The sequence below is a fragment of the Musa acuminata genome, chromosome BXJ3-6 (genome assembly GCF_036884655.1).
Source record: "Musa acuminata AAA Group cultivar baxijiao chromosome BXJ3-6, Cavendish_Baxijiao_AAA, whole genome shotgun sequence".
Lineage (NCBI taxonomy): Eukaryota > Viridiplantae > Streptophyta > Magnoliopsida > Zingiberales > Musaceae > Musa > Musa acuminata.
In genome coordinates, this window is record NC_088354.1 from 32654838 (window position 1) to 32671772 (window position 16935).

A 16935-nucleotide genomic window follows, 5' to 3' on the forward strand; every position below is an offset into this window, starting at 1 on the left:
CGCTTAGAGGCTTCTGCCTCTTAACATACTATGAATCACAGCAAGTTTCTATTGCATGTCTACAATTTCTATTCTCGTCATGGTGGTAATGCTGCTGCTCTCTCTCTCTCTCTCTCTCTCTCTCTCTCTCTCTCTCTGGTTTTAAGACAACTTTCTTAATCATGACATCGTCGTACATTCCTAGTTTGCTCCTATTTTCATTATGTAAATTTGTTTGACTGCACACTCATCAATAGGATTATGTAGGATTTATATGCAAGATCATGTACATTGTAGGACAGCTCGATCATGTAGATCAAGTCAACTAAAATATCAACCCGATCCAATCACTCTTTCTAGTTGAGCAGATTTTGTTCAACTGATTTCCAAACAGAACAACATGCCATAAAGTTTCCAGCAACTCAAACTGCAAGTGAGCACAAAGTGTAACTACAAGTCTCAACTATATGTATGAAAGCAAAAAGGTAGCTTTCAGAGACGAGAGCATTGGGATTTTGCTATCATAATACTAAGTGAGAAAAGAATGCAAACTTCAGAAGGGACAGGCCACTTCAACACCATATTTCTTCAACGTGCATAGGACTCGCTCACCGTTGATCAATCGAGGCAAAAGTTTTGAGGCCTTCATGCTCATTCTGAATGAGAACCAAATCCTGATTTTGTGAACCAATCATAAGACACTGCAAGGAATCTGTAAACAACAGCGTACAATCAACTGCTTTGTGTCACTTCTCAATTCTGAGGGCGCTGGACGATTCCATTCTCGGTCAAGTACTCCACGAATTCATCAATCAGATAGGGCCAAGCACCTTCTTCATCGTAGTTGGACAGTTGAAGATCAACAGTCTGAACAAAGGTCATAAACAAAAATGATTTTGTGCTACACCAAAAGCCTATAGATACATCCTAATTTCATCATCAGCATGCATATTTTTTACCCATACTAATATCATTGAACAAAATTAGTTGATTTATTTTTTCCATGAGGGCTACATTCTCTGCATGTTCTTCCTGCCTAGTGCAAGGATGCAGCTGGGGACATTATTGTTGCTCTGCAGTATCCTTTCCAATTGCGCATGGCAGGAAACAGATACAAGACAATTTGCTCTTTCACTGATAAGAAAGGGGGAAAGATCAATATGGTGTTTCCAATAAAGAACTTCAAATCGGAAGACTTGCCATTTTCTGAAGTTATAGGAGCACCTTGTCAACAGCTAGTTCTATTGGCTAAAAAAAAGGTAACAATCAAGGTTGGTGGACTTCAACACATGTGACAAACAAATTTATTTGAAGACAAACTACAAGAAGAAAAAAACAAAACAAAAAAAAGCATCAATGCTATTCCTAACATTACTTTGTAGCACGTCTCACTACCTGGGACAGAGCCCTTCCCAAGTAATAAAATAGTTACAAACTGAGGAACCTTAGACTTTTCTTTTGAAACACTCCCTTACCTTTTCTCATTACTTATTGGTCTCTCTCTCTCTCTCTCTCTCTCTCTCTCTCTCTCTCTCTCTCTCTCTCTGTGTGTAAAGAACCATGTCATGGGACTCAGAATCAATCTCGAGTCATTTGGAATAATATCTTTGCTGGTAAAACTGCACAATATTAATGCTCTCTAGACCCCACATTGATTGGCATAGTATTTTTAATAGGTGTCAGAGCGCTCGCCTAGGAGCGAGGTGAGGTAAGGCTTGAGTGCCTCACACAACCTCTAGGCGAGGCACTTCGATGAAGCACTACTTGGGTGCCTTGGGCAAGCGCTCAAGTTAAGAGGCAAGTTGGTACTAGGTGGGGTTAATGCTTGGTTCAATTGAACAAGCAAGTTGGTTCAATCAAACCAACTAAAGTGCCCTAACCCCCCCACCCCAATTGTCCGATGCAGCTTCGAAACCCTACATTCGCTACCGCAGCTCCCTCCATTGCCATCGCCTTCATTTGAAGCTTCCTTCGCCATCGTCACCTTCATTCGCAACTTCCTCCGTCGTTGCCGACTTCATCTGCAACTTCACCGCCTTCGTTCATATCTTCCTCCGATGCCGCTGCCTTCGTCTACTACTTCCTCCGTCGCCACCACCTTCATCCGTTGCTTCCTCGACTACCCTCTCCCCCAACTTCCTGCATAGCCGTTGAATACTCCTCCTTCCTCCACACACACACACACACACACATACATATATATATATATATATATATATATATATATATATATATATATATATATATATATATATATATATATATATATATATATATATATATATATATATATATATATATATATATATATATATATATATATATATATATATTTATTTATTTATTTATTTATTTATTTATTTATTTTGCAATGCCTCACTTTGCTTGGGCAAGTGCCTAGTGCCTCAGGCGTTATGAGATCTTGATGCCTTGCACTTTTAAAATCACCAGGTTGGCACCTATTACATTAAGCCATCCTTTTTAAATCAACTTTGCTAATTACAATGTCACTAGAGATTTCGAATCCATTAAAGAAATATGTTGAAATCCTTGTCATGGTTGAATTTGTAATATCATGTTAAAAATCTAGTATTGAACCCCCACAATAGGTTATGCCACCCAAGATACGATATTGATTTGAGGGGTCACATCCATGAATTCTAGTAGTATCATTCAAAAATAATTTCTCATAAATGAGCGACACAATAAAGAATAACGTAAACAAAATGACAAAGCTTAACAAAAGAATTTTTGCATTAAGATTATTGGCTAAAGATGAGATGTAAATAGCATTAGGTTAGAAAATGGAATTCATAAATCAAGGGTCACTTTAAGGAGATGAAACTACTATGAAAACAATGGACATCAAATTCCTTGTTTTCCTCTGGCACCCTGAGAATATATTGCATAACCATTGCATTAGGTTTTGCCAAAGAGTGCTAGCTAGGCATGTGAAATAGTTTCTAAAGATAGTTCATAGGTTCACCAAAATGGTGCATTTGAAATATTCTTTATGTACGTAATGTAGCAGATTTGTTTCCCTAGCATGCCTAGGCCACTTAAAGTAGGGACATAAGTTTTTGAGTCATTCTTGGAGAATCTAAGGGTACTAAATGGTGAAATCTAGGATTCAATAGAGAAACAGGCCACTGTGCATGTTGCTATTTCTTATCTATTGGCATGGTCATCCCAATTTTAGAATGCAAGTTGATCAGTGAGAACATAGAGGAAAATCAGCACAGATCAACACATATCATGCCAGATAAGTATTAGAACATGACATCCTAATTGTACTGCAGGTACTAGCACATGGCCGGACCAATTTTTATTATGTGTTGAATGATACATGAGCATGCCAACTGACAAAAGCATGTAATTGTACTATACCAAGAAGGTACTAGCACACCTTGCGCCAACAAATGTCAATCCTCGAGTATGCCTTTGCTCCAAGGCTTTTTCTTGTAGAGATGTATGAAAACCATCTTAAAGAGGGTGGGTTTGCCAAACACAACAGAATTGAAATGGATATTTAGTTGAGTTTGCTCCAAGACTGTCCGCATGAGATTTAACTTAATTGTATTCTAAGATTTAATCTTAGCTAGCTGAATGTTAGATAAGATATCTGATGCGTGTTCTAGCTTCTTGCTATTTTTGTCTCAATTTGCATGTTATAAAATTTCTTCTTGTGTGCTGTCCATTTCAAAATGATCACATCACTTACCTGGTCAGAAAATAAAAATTCCAGGATTTTCTATCCGAAAAGACTGATGGGCATCCAAACTCATGAATCCTGAGGACTTCATAACTTGCAAACTAATACATACTTGGCAAAGGATGAAAATGCACAATGAAAATCCCAGGAACTTCTATCCAAAAAGACTGATGGGCATCCAACTCATGAATCCTGAGGACTTGATAACTTGCAGACTAATATAGACTTGGAAAAGGATGAAAATGCACAATTCAACTTAACATTAGAATCTAAGATACAATGAGGAACAAACATCAAATACAATCCTTAATAAGACAAAAAGCAATCCAAAAACAATTTAGGGCAGCCACCTATGTTGAACTATCACATATTGTATTAATTGACAATTAGATACCGTTATATAATTGTAACAAAACCATTTAATACTTAAATACATACCTTAGCAAATTCCAATAGCTGAGACCAGGTGTCTCTCGATATTGCTTTGTTATGCCTCACCTGATAATGACAAAATGGATTAGACATCACCTGTTGCACAGAATATTAGAGGCACAAGACACGAACTAGACCTAAGTAATCAACTTCATTAAGGTGCTGCAAAAGCATGAAAAAGCAAACAACAAACTAAATCCATGTATCCCTCGGAGGGAATGAAACATCTATCATGCCATAATTGCATAAGTGTTCTCTAATGTTAAGAAAATTCATCCAAGAATGAAATGAAACCTGGTGAAATGGTAGCTGAAAAAACCTACCTGTAAGAACTGGCACCAATGGTCAACTAAAGGCCAGTGCCTTTCTGCAAACAACAACTGCCACATGCCAATAGCTGTATCAAGTGCTAGAGATTTTTGACCCTGCGATGATTGGAAAGAAAGCCACTTTCAATATTATCTTTAAAAATCTCAAAAATAAATAAATTATACCTTTGAGCATGAGGTAGGGAAGTAACTCATGTTTGTATTATTTAATAACAGGCATTCCACATGAAGTATGAACAGGAGGAAAGAATAAAATGAACTGCAAATCCAAGCATAAACATAGTGTACTCATGTGTTGTTGCTTGGGAATGGGCAACAACTTGGATACAACAACCAAAATTGAAGGTTAATGTGAGCCTAAAGGTCTTGCAGCTATGATCAACCTCAACATAGCAAAGGATAATGCATGAGACATTGACCCAAGCGATACAGAGTTTTGAAAGCTCAAAGACATCACAGTACCTGCCACCATCCAAAAAACACCACTTTGCTGGGCACACATCACCAAGCTTAATGGCTATGATATCATCGTATCATAACCTGAGTCGGAGCCTGAGTTTGGAAGCACATGAGCTTGTCACCAACACCTATGTGATGTCATTTGGAGATAGATAATGCCCAAGCTATATCTCATAGTTGATGCATAAACAGCGGTCACAAAATCCCACCATGATATCCATGAAGTATCAGTAGGCAGGAAATAGAATTTGAAGGCCCGTGAATTCACCAAGAAATCTACATCCATCCCAAACCATAACCTAGTCAAACCAAAGTGTGTAAAAGGATTGCATAGATTATGATTTTAATGCCATATTGGCTAATAGATTTGTACCATTTTATATGGACAACCATGTGGACTTTGACACTGAAAGTACTCAGGTGTTACTATTTGGGACAGCAATGAGTTTAAAACTATATCAGTGCATGCTTCAAGATATTGTAGATGTAGGTCTCACACAGATACCCATGTCAATAGAAATGTAGTACATGTTGCACATATCATACCAAAAAAATGGTAGAATAATGCCCACATCATGTTGACATGATACAATAGTTACTGCCCAACACCCCTAATCTGTGAATATCATAAAAAGGCATGTCAAAATTATTGCTCCATAAAATAACTTCAGTAGCCTCAACACTCAACCGGTTTACATTGGAATTTGGCATTGGACTTCTTTGATCCCAGAAAAGGAAAAGGGAGGAGTCTCTTGATTCAAATTAAGGGACCCAAGAAGAGGAGGGAGCGGGTGATCCACTGAAGGATCAGTATGGCATGTCTGATCTTATCAACCCTAGCTATGATCCAAAGGAGAGTTATCTAGCAAAGCTGGCAGATTATCTATCAGGTGCAACAAGGTAAACCATGGTGGAATGCAATCTCAAGACAGATTGCTTGATTTCTTCACATGAAAGGAACATAAGAAAAAAGAAGAGGGAAGAGAAAGAAAAAAGAAAAAAAAGAATATGACTAGAATGAACAAAAATAGAAAGAGAAAACAAAAGAAAGATAATGAAATAAATAATTTAGAATTATTCTATAAAATTATCAATTATGTAAGATAAACAAACATATATATAAGTTGTAAAATTACATAAAAATGGTAGTACTTTAGGTGTTTAACCAAGAAAATTGAAAACTGAACTTTCCAAAATAGTTACACACAAACTTCAAATGAAAAAAACAAAAGTCTGATAATTATAGGTAAAACCAGAGATGAGCAGTGAAACTTAATATTAAATACACTGAATATTAATTAATGGTGAATTTGATGGGATGTTAAATAAATCAAATTCAGTAACAAAGTGTACTAAATTTGATGGGATGTGAAATAATTAGTATGTGGTACGAGGTGAGGTAGAGTTAGTGGCGTGAGGTGAGATAGAAGAAGACCTTAAAATATTTTAATTGAGACTAAAAATAAAAATTTTAATATTCTTAATTTAACTAACCCGAAGATGTTTTACGTGCCTCCATGGTAGCAAAAAATATCGATATGGTCGGCCCCAAATACTTGAGACTTGTAGCTTTATTATTATAGTTATTTTTCAGCATTTTTAAATTCGATTGCCATATGACTAAATTCATCTTTCCTTTAGATGTCACAAAATTCCCTTTCAAACTTGTGGACACATGAAAACAACCAAGTCGACCAGACCCAAGGACGTTGAAGAAAATATCTTTGAGAAAATAATGAATCTTAAAATGCCTTTCTCAATACTGACAGTGATTACAGCATCTATCAATATTTTTAATTTTGAGTACCAGACCTATACTGGTCCTAACCTAGACTGGTATGGGTCCGAGCCGTACCAGCACATTGCCTCGGTAAGTCAGAATGTACTGAATTTTGAAAAAACCTAAAAAAAGGTTGAACGATAGAAAAGTTACCAGTACAGGACTTGTACCACATGGTACAGGCCCTATACCAGACGTACCAGGTGGCTCAAGCCCCATATCGGAAGCCTAGTACACGTGCCCATAGTGTTGAACTGATAAGCACCACCAGTACCAAACTATAAGGATGGTATTACAAAGTACAAACCTTGGCATACATCCAATCCACAGAGAGAAAGAGAGAGAGAGAGTACTAAAAGGGTCACCTAGTTCACAGAGCTCCCGCCAATGAAGCTCTAAGAATGGTGAATAAATGCAACCTTACCACAACAAGCAAAATGTTATGACCCTTTTTTATCAAACACCATGGATGACTTTATTTGTCGTATAGCACATAATTTGTAAGATTTTTTGTACACTCCCATTAGAGCATAACATGAAAATGATTATACAAACTTGTGCTTCCATAATATTATGAAATATCAAGTAATTAATGAATTAACATTTTGTAAAACATAGCATTTTGACTTTCTACTAAAATAAAATGAAAGAGATGCTCACTAAACAAAAATTGGTTGGGTACCTTTTCTTTAGCCCAGCCAAAAGCGAAATTGTATATTTCACGAAATTTTTCTGGAGGCATGAAACACAAAATTTATTAGAAAAGCTTGAAGAAACGAACATAAGGCATGTGTTTCAGTTTTGTTTATAACAGTGTATAAAACTTAAAAATAACTTGAATAAACATATGCCAAGTAGCTTCCAAAATAGAGAATGGGACAGATAACACTCACGTTCATCTTTTAGCTCACTTCGCATATATGATAACTTATCACGAAACTTCTCAATTGTATCTATCCTGCATCAAAACATTTTACTTTCAACACAAACAAATTGTATCTTCATATGTCAAAACTCCTCCAACCTACTCAGAAGATGAAAGAATAAGCAACTCAGTGAGGCCAAATATTACCCAAGATATTGTAATCCACCAATGAATTCCTGCCGAGAGAACTCACACATTGTAGCAGCCTTCATGTGCCAAGATACAACTAACTGTCGTAAAAGAAACCAAAAGCACACAGCACCTTATAATTAGTGTATTGTAAGTGCTTCAGTAAATCACCAAAGCAAACACAATGTAAAGTAGAAACTTAGCTGATCAGAAAATAGCAGTAGTCTTTAAATTATTTAACCACAGTAAACAAATAAGAAAGCAGCAAGATAGGAGAAAGTAAGATAATGGAATAAGAAAGAAGAAAAGACCAGATACACAGACGTAGGATTGCAACAAAACAGAGAATTCCAGTCCAAAATCCAATAATCCATTATGATCTTGTGAGTCATTTGAATCACTATTCTTCATCCCACTAAGAATTCTGAAAAATACTGGCGTAGCACCAGGATTCAGATTTTCCCATAATGCCCTTCAGCACTTTATTGAACATTTATCTCAGAATAGGAGCCCTAAATAACATAAAATTTCAAGTCATGCTTGAGCACAATGATTGTGTAAGATCCCATCAAATGCTATGTTTCTCTCTTCTGTTCTGTACCATATTTGTTCAACGCATGAATCTTGCCTGAAGGTGTCAGGGTGCCTAACCTTGTTAGCCAAGGAGTGTCATTTCAGGTACTGGACCTGTCTCAGTCCCCTGGGTCAGTCCAGTATCCATCAGTCGGGGCCAATGTACCAACACATTTCGAGGAGGAAGAAGAAGAAGAGAAAGGAACATATGGCAGTGGAGGAAGAGCAAGACGAAGAGGAGGAAGGAGAAGAAAGAAGAAAAAGGAAGAATAGGAGGCGGTGGAGGAAGGAGGAGGAGAAGAAAAGGAAGCTCCTCATTTTTTATCTGATCCCAAGTTTGATTGTGGAACTCTTATAAGTATGGCATAAAACAAGAAAATTGAATGTTAGTGATGTATGACACATGACAGAAAGGGGTAAAAGGATATTATAGGATTTAATTCGGTTCATGGTCAATTTTCAAGGTCGCTGAAATCTTTAAATCATATTTGATTTTTATGAAAGGACAAATATAAACTAGGACTAGTATAAAGGAAGAAGAAATTTTAGATGATCCAGATACATACTCACTTTGACTTTGAGAATCACTCATAGGATTAAAAACAATGGTAACACACCATTATGAAGAAATTTCTTCTATTGATCTAAACTCCAATTGCTTCACCACATCATTTGCTTATAACCTTTTACCCTTCAAATAGATCCTCAATTACAAGCAGAAAAAAGAAAAACAAAAGAACTAAAAAAAAAGTTCACTTAAGAAGATACAATTCCATGAGCCAAGGCTAATCAATCACCCACATTTCATTCTCAGAAGAACTATTTTCAAATTTGTTCAAAATTCCTTTTTATACATATTCTTTATTGCTATTAATTTCCTTCTTTGGATAGAATCTTCAATTGAGATCATTATTCCTTTTCTTCCATTTTCATTTGGCTTCTCTTTCTTCCCTTGAACAATCCTATAATTGAAAATACATATGATGTTGCCATGTAACAAATTTTGACATTTGAAAAAAAAATAAAACAAAATTAAAATTAATATAAAACAAAAATGGTTCCTACACCAAATAGTTCATGCTGTATGGTAATGAAACACCTCATGTTTTAATTAAAAATACCTCTTTCCTTGCAGACTAAGCAAGCATAAGAGGAATGCCGGAGAAGCAACAAATTATTCAAACAACTCATTTTGGAACTTTCCTTTTACAAATATCAAGCATTGAATGTAAGTTCTTCATAAGGTAAAAGATTTATTACAGTTTCATGTCAATCATTTCAAGTTGTAGCATGGGACTTGGACTTGCATTGTCACTCTAGGCCCCTAGAGACTCAAGTCATGAAACTCTTATTTTTCACTGGCAAAGATGTTAATTATCCCAATGGAGCTTTTTGTTGTGCTAAAGTTGTTCAACATCATGAATCTGGAGTCAACATAATGAAGGCATGAAAATTTTGATTATCTGAAACCATGTTGACAGAGCCTCCAATTATGAGACAAATTTAAAAGTAAATGAAGTAGAGGAAAATAGAAGAAAGATATAAAAAGATAGAATAAATGAGAAATGAGAATTGGAGAAAACAAAAAAATCCAGCATGTCATAAATCATCATTATTAACTCATAATTTATCGGTCATGATTTCTCTTAAGACTCATTGTAGACAAGTATCCTAGTCTTAGAATAATTCCCAACTAATCTAAATGACCCTAAAACTTTACAAGAATATCTGGAACTTCTCATCACTTCAAGATACCATAAAACTCTATTTTAATGTTTACAATCCAGATGCAGGACATCAAAGTTTTGACTGGATCAGGTGATACAAACACTACCATAGCTACTTGAACAATGACAAGATGGAACCTAATGAAAAGGGAAGAGATAATATAAAGACCCATAGGCACTCTATAAACTTAGTGAAGAGACTGAATTGAACAAGAACTTAATATGACACAAACGAAACATGTTCAACACAAGACAAGGTCACATATCTACCATGAAGAACCAAAATTGATTATATTGCACCATAAACTACTTCTTCCTTATTATAGTGCAATACAGAAGAAAGTTCGCCAAATAAAAGTTCTGCCTGCAACTGAAGAGTCTTTGACTGGTGCAGTTAGCAGCTATCAAATGACAGACATAAAGTATCTAAAAGTTCCTTAGACTATAAACTTAATGAAGAGACTGAATTGAACAAGAACTTAATATGACTCAAACGAAACATGTTCAACACAAGACAAGGTCACATATCTACCATGAAGAACCAAAATTGATTATATTGCACCATAAACTACTTCTTCCTTATTATAGTGCAATACAGAAGAAAGTTCACCAAATAAAAGTTCCGCCTGCAACTGAAGAGCCTTTGACTGGTGCAGTCAGCAGCTATCAAATGACATACATAAAGTATCTAAAAGTTCCTTAGACCAAGATTTGCCAAAAGGCAACTTTTGGCTAGATAAAGCCATCTACTTGCAAACATTAACAAGCCAAGCTTGACTAACAGATTCTATTAGGCACAGATCAACTTGTTTATGGCATAAACAGAGCTGTTCACAAGCAGATCAATTTCAAAAACCTTCCACCATACTAAGTGCTAAAATCAACAGTCTTTTTAACAACCATGCTATGACAGAAAAAATAACAAGGTATGCCCACTTTATCAATTATGCTAGCCTAGAGCATAGAACCACAAATGATCCAATAAAGTAAGAATATAATCAGGATGAACATTCATGAGTACCTTACAATGTCAAAGAACAACATATAGTGATAGCAGTTCACCAAAAGCATCTTTACCAATAGATGCTGCTACATTAAGGCCCAAACTCATGCTGATATAATCATGCCTACATAGTTCAGAATGGCACTGTACCATGGAGTCCAATAGAAGCATGGCATATTATAATTTAAAATGAAGAGGATAACATGCCGTACACAGAACTATAATCACACTCATAGAACTCAATTTTGTCTCGACCAATTCATACCGGCCCATATATACAGGTCTCAGCATGAACCAGGAAACATACCAGCCCTTTTTTGGGCAATTGAATCCCTTTTTTGGCATGACCTGCAGCAGTGCAACTTATGGTTTAAACATGGCAGGCAATCGCACGCTGCCACCTGCCTGAACTGCAGGCCCACCCACCTGCCACCTTCTAATCCACCTTCACCTCCTATTCTTCTCCTTTTCCTCCATTCCTCCTCTTCCTCTCTTCCCTCTCGCTCCCCCTCCTCCCCTTTTCTTAGTACAACAGGCCGCACCAACTTACAATATACCATGTGTTAATATGCCAACATTGGCCAGAACAATACTGGTCCGGTCATAAATTAGTAGGGATCTGGTAACAAAACCAAAGTTACCCCACAAAAATACCAAAAAGTAATGCAAAGGACTTATTCATGTCATATATGCACTCACCATAACAATATCTTGAGGATCCACCTGCAAGAACCAACAACAGGTCACTAGCTATAAGACAAAAGAAACAACAGAACAAGAAAATTATACTTAAAAGATGAAATGATCCTTTCGTTATGCAAGTTAAACAAAAACAAAAATGAACGCAATGAAAAATTATAAAAAACATATTCCTATTGAAAAATTATAACTTAAACTATTATATATGAGCTAAAAGCTGACATGTAAATTATGATCAGTTTGTACAATAGTCAACAGTTCTCCTTCAAAACTTTTTTATTCTGCTCAATCTGAACAAGTCCCCTTTAAAACTTATAAAGAAAGTTGAATATAATTGGTGCCCAAGGAAACAACAATTTTTAAAAACTTAAAACTTTGAGCTGCATATATTTTCTTTAATAAATAACATAGTAGTTATAATACATAAACTGACTCCACTGCCATCACTGTCAAACATTCCAGATTTTCCTAGCACCATTTGTTGGCATAACAAAACCAGTTCTGACATATATATTGGTAATGTGCACATAAGAGAACAAACTGTAGTGTGCCATACGAGAAACAACTTAAACAAATCTTACCTGCAAATCATTGCAAAGAAGAGTTATACCATCCACCAGTATCATATCAACATAAGGATCTGCCACAATAGAAAATATTTCATTTTATCACTCCATGAAGCATAAGCATCAATGATGCGACAGCCAGTTGTATTAAATTACATATTTAGACAGACAACAATAAGTGAATGATTTTCATGTCAAATTCTCAATGATTATGCTGGCAAACGATTGGTTAAAGCACATCTACATAATCAATGATTATTCAATTCTGAAAAAATCTTAGAAAGAAGTTTACATCAATTCAGAGCAAGTAGACCATGCAATGAACATTAAAAAAACAGCTCAATGTTATACATTGCGAGGGCAGGAAAAAACAGGGGAGTATTTGTGGAAAATAATGGACCCATGTGCCATTTTTGGACACCATAAGCTCATATTGGGGGTCATCTTATGAAATACTACCATTGTTTCAAAATGCAGTCTATATGATCACATATGCATATGCAGTCATATGACTGCCTCACTAAAAGCAACATCACATGGTATTATTGTATATGTGAAAATTGTCTTACATATACGGTTTCCATAAACATGGAAATGTTCTTATGAATATGGTTTATGTGCATGTCTCAATAATTACTAATATGGTCCATATACATTCCCGATACGCATTGGATCGGTCCATCCTGGAAGGTATTACATCCAATGAAGGATCGACAAAAGGACCAGCTCTTGCACCACCCTCTGTGACCGACTCACCAACCCACTAGGTATTCCTCTACTCTTGCACCACCTTCTCCACTTCTCTTTCTCCTCATCCTTCTCCCCCACTTCTCAATATTGCCTCACTACCATACCAACATATTGTATGTCCGTATGCTGATATGTACCAGATTTGTGTCAGACCAACCAGCAACTTGTATGGGTCCAATACCAGAAATTTTTAACCATAGTTCAATAAATTTTTAACCATAGTATAAAAGACGGTTTTTATTTTTTTGGTTTGGACTCAACATATAAATATACCTAATTATGATTTAATAATTCACATTTAAAAGCACATTTAATACAGTACCTTGGCTGCCCTCATTCTGCAGCCACTTTTAATAGCAATAAAATTACAATTATACATCTGCAAACCACACGCGATACAATATCTTGAACACTGCATTCAGCAGCAGTTTCTAGAACAGTAAAATTACAGTTACACAACATAATATACAGTACCTTCACCACCAGCATTCTGCAGCATGTTTTAGAACACTAAAATTATGGGATTTTACCATGTATCAAAAATACAAATACCAAATGTTTAGAGAAAATAAATTTTGTACAAATTTCACATGAAGTGATCATAATACAAAATATCGATATATCAAAATGAAACATGATCAATCATGATCTATATAGCATCAACTAATCAAATATCAAGAAGTGCCCATTAAAGGGGTGCCAGGTAAAAAATAGAGGTTAAAAAGTTATCTAAAGTGGCTTTAGATTAAACATAGTGGTCTAGTGTAATTTAAGTTGAGCCAGGAAATCCATGTTAAATTCATCCAGTCACTTAAAGAGCTGTTGGATAACCCCATTGAAGCAGTTATAATAGCAGCCAAAAGCCAACTATGTCAATCATCAAGCGCCCAAAAGACAATTTTCAATTAGCTTCCTCTATACCTTGTTGACTTACAAACCAATCAAAAACATAACACTTTAAAATAGAAAATTAATGTACAATAATTTTTACAATTAAAAATATTTAATTAAATTAAATGAAATTATGACCCTTTCAGGACCTGAAACACTTCTACGTGTTCTATCTCATGCCTATATTTTTTTTGAAAATGTTATGATAGAATATAATCAACATCAGCATATTTTTTTAAAAGAAATTTCTACATGCCACTAAGCGAAATAAAAATTATATGAATCAACCAGCTGCAAAAAGAACAGCGAGCCTTGTAAACAGAATGAACTTCAGAACAGTAAGAGATGACAATAAATTATCATCTCAACAGTTTGGTAGCTTATGTTCAAATTTTTTTAATCCTCAAGGCTAAAATAATAAATTCAACAGTCAGAAACACTCACTTGCATGGTCATGCTCCAAGAAAAATTGTGCATTCAGGTTATAAGAAGCTATCACGAGCAAGATGTGACAGTTATGGCGACAAACAACTTAAGATGTCTATAAAACAGTAAAAAGGCAAGGAGACGCTGCACAGATGCTACAGAGGCAAGGTAGATTATAAAATGCATCAGTACCAACCGGTATTGGCACCAAACCAAGATTTTAATCCTTGCACAAGATAAAAGTTGGGTGCAATAACAACATTCCTTCCATAAAGTGTTATAAGTGCAACTTAATGGCAATAAACAGCATGAGTCACACAAATATCCAGCCATTTTTTAACAAGAAACATAGGCAAATGTTGGAATGGACAGGGCATAATAAGTGCAAGAGCATACAACAAAAAATAATTGCTCAAGGAAACTTGCCTTTGTATCTGTTATAGAGTTCTTCAAGATGCCTGGAGTCAGTAACAGTTCTAATATGGGGTTGGCTATAAAATATGTCAAAAGCCCCCTCTAAATGCCAATCACTGGCTTTCAAAGCCTGAACAGCAGCTTTCTCACTGTGAAAATTATAGAATCATGTTTATGGATGATTAAAATATGCATAAAAGTAAAAGAAATGCAAATCATGAAATGTGAAACTTTAAATAAAAAGAAAGTCATAATTAATCTTGACCGTTGGCATACTTAGACCATTAACATACATAGACTATTGTCTACATCAGAAGCACAAAAGCTAAAATAACCAAAGATTCAAATCTCGATCCAATACTAGTCTCGATAAACCAATTGGACTGTTGTGATACCAGTATACAAGGTGGTAAAGTTGATGGTGATAATCAGTTCTTAATGTCTGAGTTATGTTGCTAAAAGTTGGAAAAAGCATTTATTTAAACCTAATGCTAGTATGAAGACAGAGATAAATGAAAATTGATACATGAAAAAATGCATTAAACCTTAAACTAATAGCACTTCCCATCAAAATAAGACAGGAGGCTAAGGATCCTATGAAAAGAAAAGAGCATGGCTTGAGTGAATGCAAATATAAGCGATTAGACCCATGCCGGTCCAGCCATGGACCAGCATGGGTCCAATACCAAAAATTGGATTCCTTGTCAAAGACAACAGTTGTTTAGGTAAACAACGAGAAACGGTGATTGTATTTCCATAGCAAACGATAAAAATAAGCAATTTAAAACAGATACTATTCCTGAAGCGGTCAAGCAGAACACCTTTTTTGTTGATTGGATGACATCGTAAAGGACCATCACAAGAAATGTGTAGAACTGATGTCATTACTATCACCACAAGCAATGTGTAGAACTGATATGTCATTACTATCACCACAAGCAATGTGTACAACTGATGTCATTGCTATCACGAATATTTTGCATCTCATTGAAAAATACTGATATTGTAGCTACCAAGTCATCTGAATTCTAAACTGTTATCCACTAATTACTATGGCAGCCTTATCCCAGATACTGAAAGGCTTTTTCTATGATACATATCCATGGTAGCCCTTGTACAGAACTTGGAGAAAATGTTTCATGTTTTAGTAAGTGGTATACCTCGATCCCGTTATTGCCATGAACTGCTGAACTTTGTCTCGATGTCCTCTTCCCAATTTATGCTGTTAAAGATCAAAATTAACATACTTAACTTGATAACCATTAAGAACTAATCCGAATGTAATAAAGAATCATTTGAAAATTTCACAGACAAGAAAGGCAACGACACAATATAAATCTTCAGGCCTTTTGGAGGTGACAAACTAGCAACGTCAAATTCCATGATCCACCAAAGTTATGGAATCTATATCCAGAAGGCAAAAGGAGCAATATACAGATAAGTATATGATTTCTGTAACCCTCTTTTCTGATTTCATGAAATCGTTTTACCTTTTTTCAACTATATAGAAACATATAGACATAAAATTATTGAAAATGTTAATACTTCACTTTCCCTTCTTTAAGGCTAATGAATCGTCTCGATGAAAATCTCACACACTTTCTCTTCCTAAGCTGTCCTAATTATTTAATAATATAAGCTCCAATTATCAGCCAAAATTAAAATTTTCGAACATGTCGCCAAAAATATATCTTGATCATTACTGCTTTAAGAAATAAAAAGGCAGAGGCAAAAGGAGGAGGAAAACCAGTCCTGAGCTTAAAGAAAAAGGAAAAAAAAGCAGGATTAGTAATCGAAAGCCATAACTAAGAATCGAATTCCACACCGATGAAAGAAACGACATGAGCACTAACCATTTTTATATCACCGAGCAAACCCTAATTCGTCTCTCGTTTTTCCTTATTGAGAAGGGATCGACGGAAAGGGCGATTTCGAAGAGAGGAAAAATAGGATTTTGGTAGCCTCTTTTTCAGATTTCTTTCTCTTCTCCTCTCTCGTCGTCGCCTTTTCTTTCCCCCTTCCCTTCTCCTTTCACCTTTTCGCACACGCCCGTTCTGCAAGCGGAGAGCGCAACTTATTGATCACTAGGGCAACAATTGCGTTCGAAATGACCAAATAACCTTCAATTTAAATATTAATTT

General features: G+C 35.6%; 1 protein-coding gene across 1 annotated transcript; it reads right to left on the reverse strand.

Moving 5' to 3' along the window:
* Positions 1–380: 380 nt before the first annotated feature.
* LOC135640691 (uncharacterized) lies at positions 381–16844 on the reverse strand. The gene is made up of 11 exons (XM_065155384.1): positions 16648–16844; positions 15955–16016; positions 14807–14943; positions 12329–12387; positions 11748–11771; positions 7764–7846; positions 7585–7649; positions 7374–7423; positions 4447–4548; positions 4130–4189; positions 381–846 (listed from the first exon to the last, which is right to left on the reverse strand). Exons 1-11 carry the CDS (start codon positions 16648–16650, stop codon positions 733–735), a joined length of 759 nt encoding a protein of 252 aa, XP_065011456.1. The 5' UTR covers positions 16651–16844; the 3' UTR covers positions 381–732.
* Between the last annotated feature and the right edge of the window lie 91 nt (positions 16845–16935).

What these genes read in the sequence shown, in the direction of transcription:
- LOC135640691 (XM_065155384.1), bottom strand. An exon ending in ATGGCAATAACGGGATCGAG is followed by an intron (nt 14,944 to 15,954) that starts GTATACCACTTA and finishes TAATTTTCACAG; the next exon opens with TGAGAAAGCTGCTGTTCAGG. An exon ending in TTGGCTGGGCTAAAGAAAAG is followed by an intron (nt 4,549 to 7,373) that starts GTACCCAACCAA and finishes CAATCATCGCAG; the next exon opens with GGTCAAAAATCTCTAGCACT.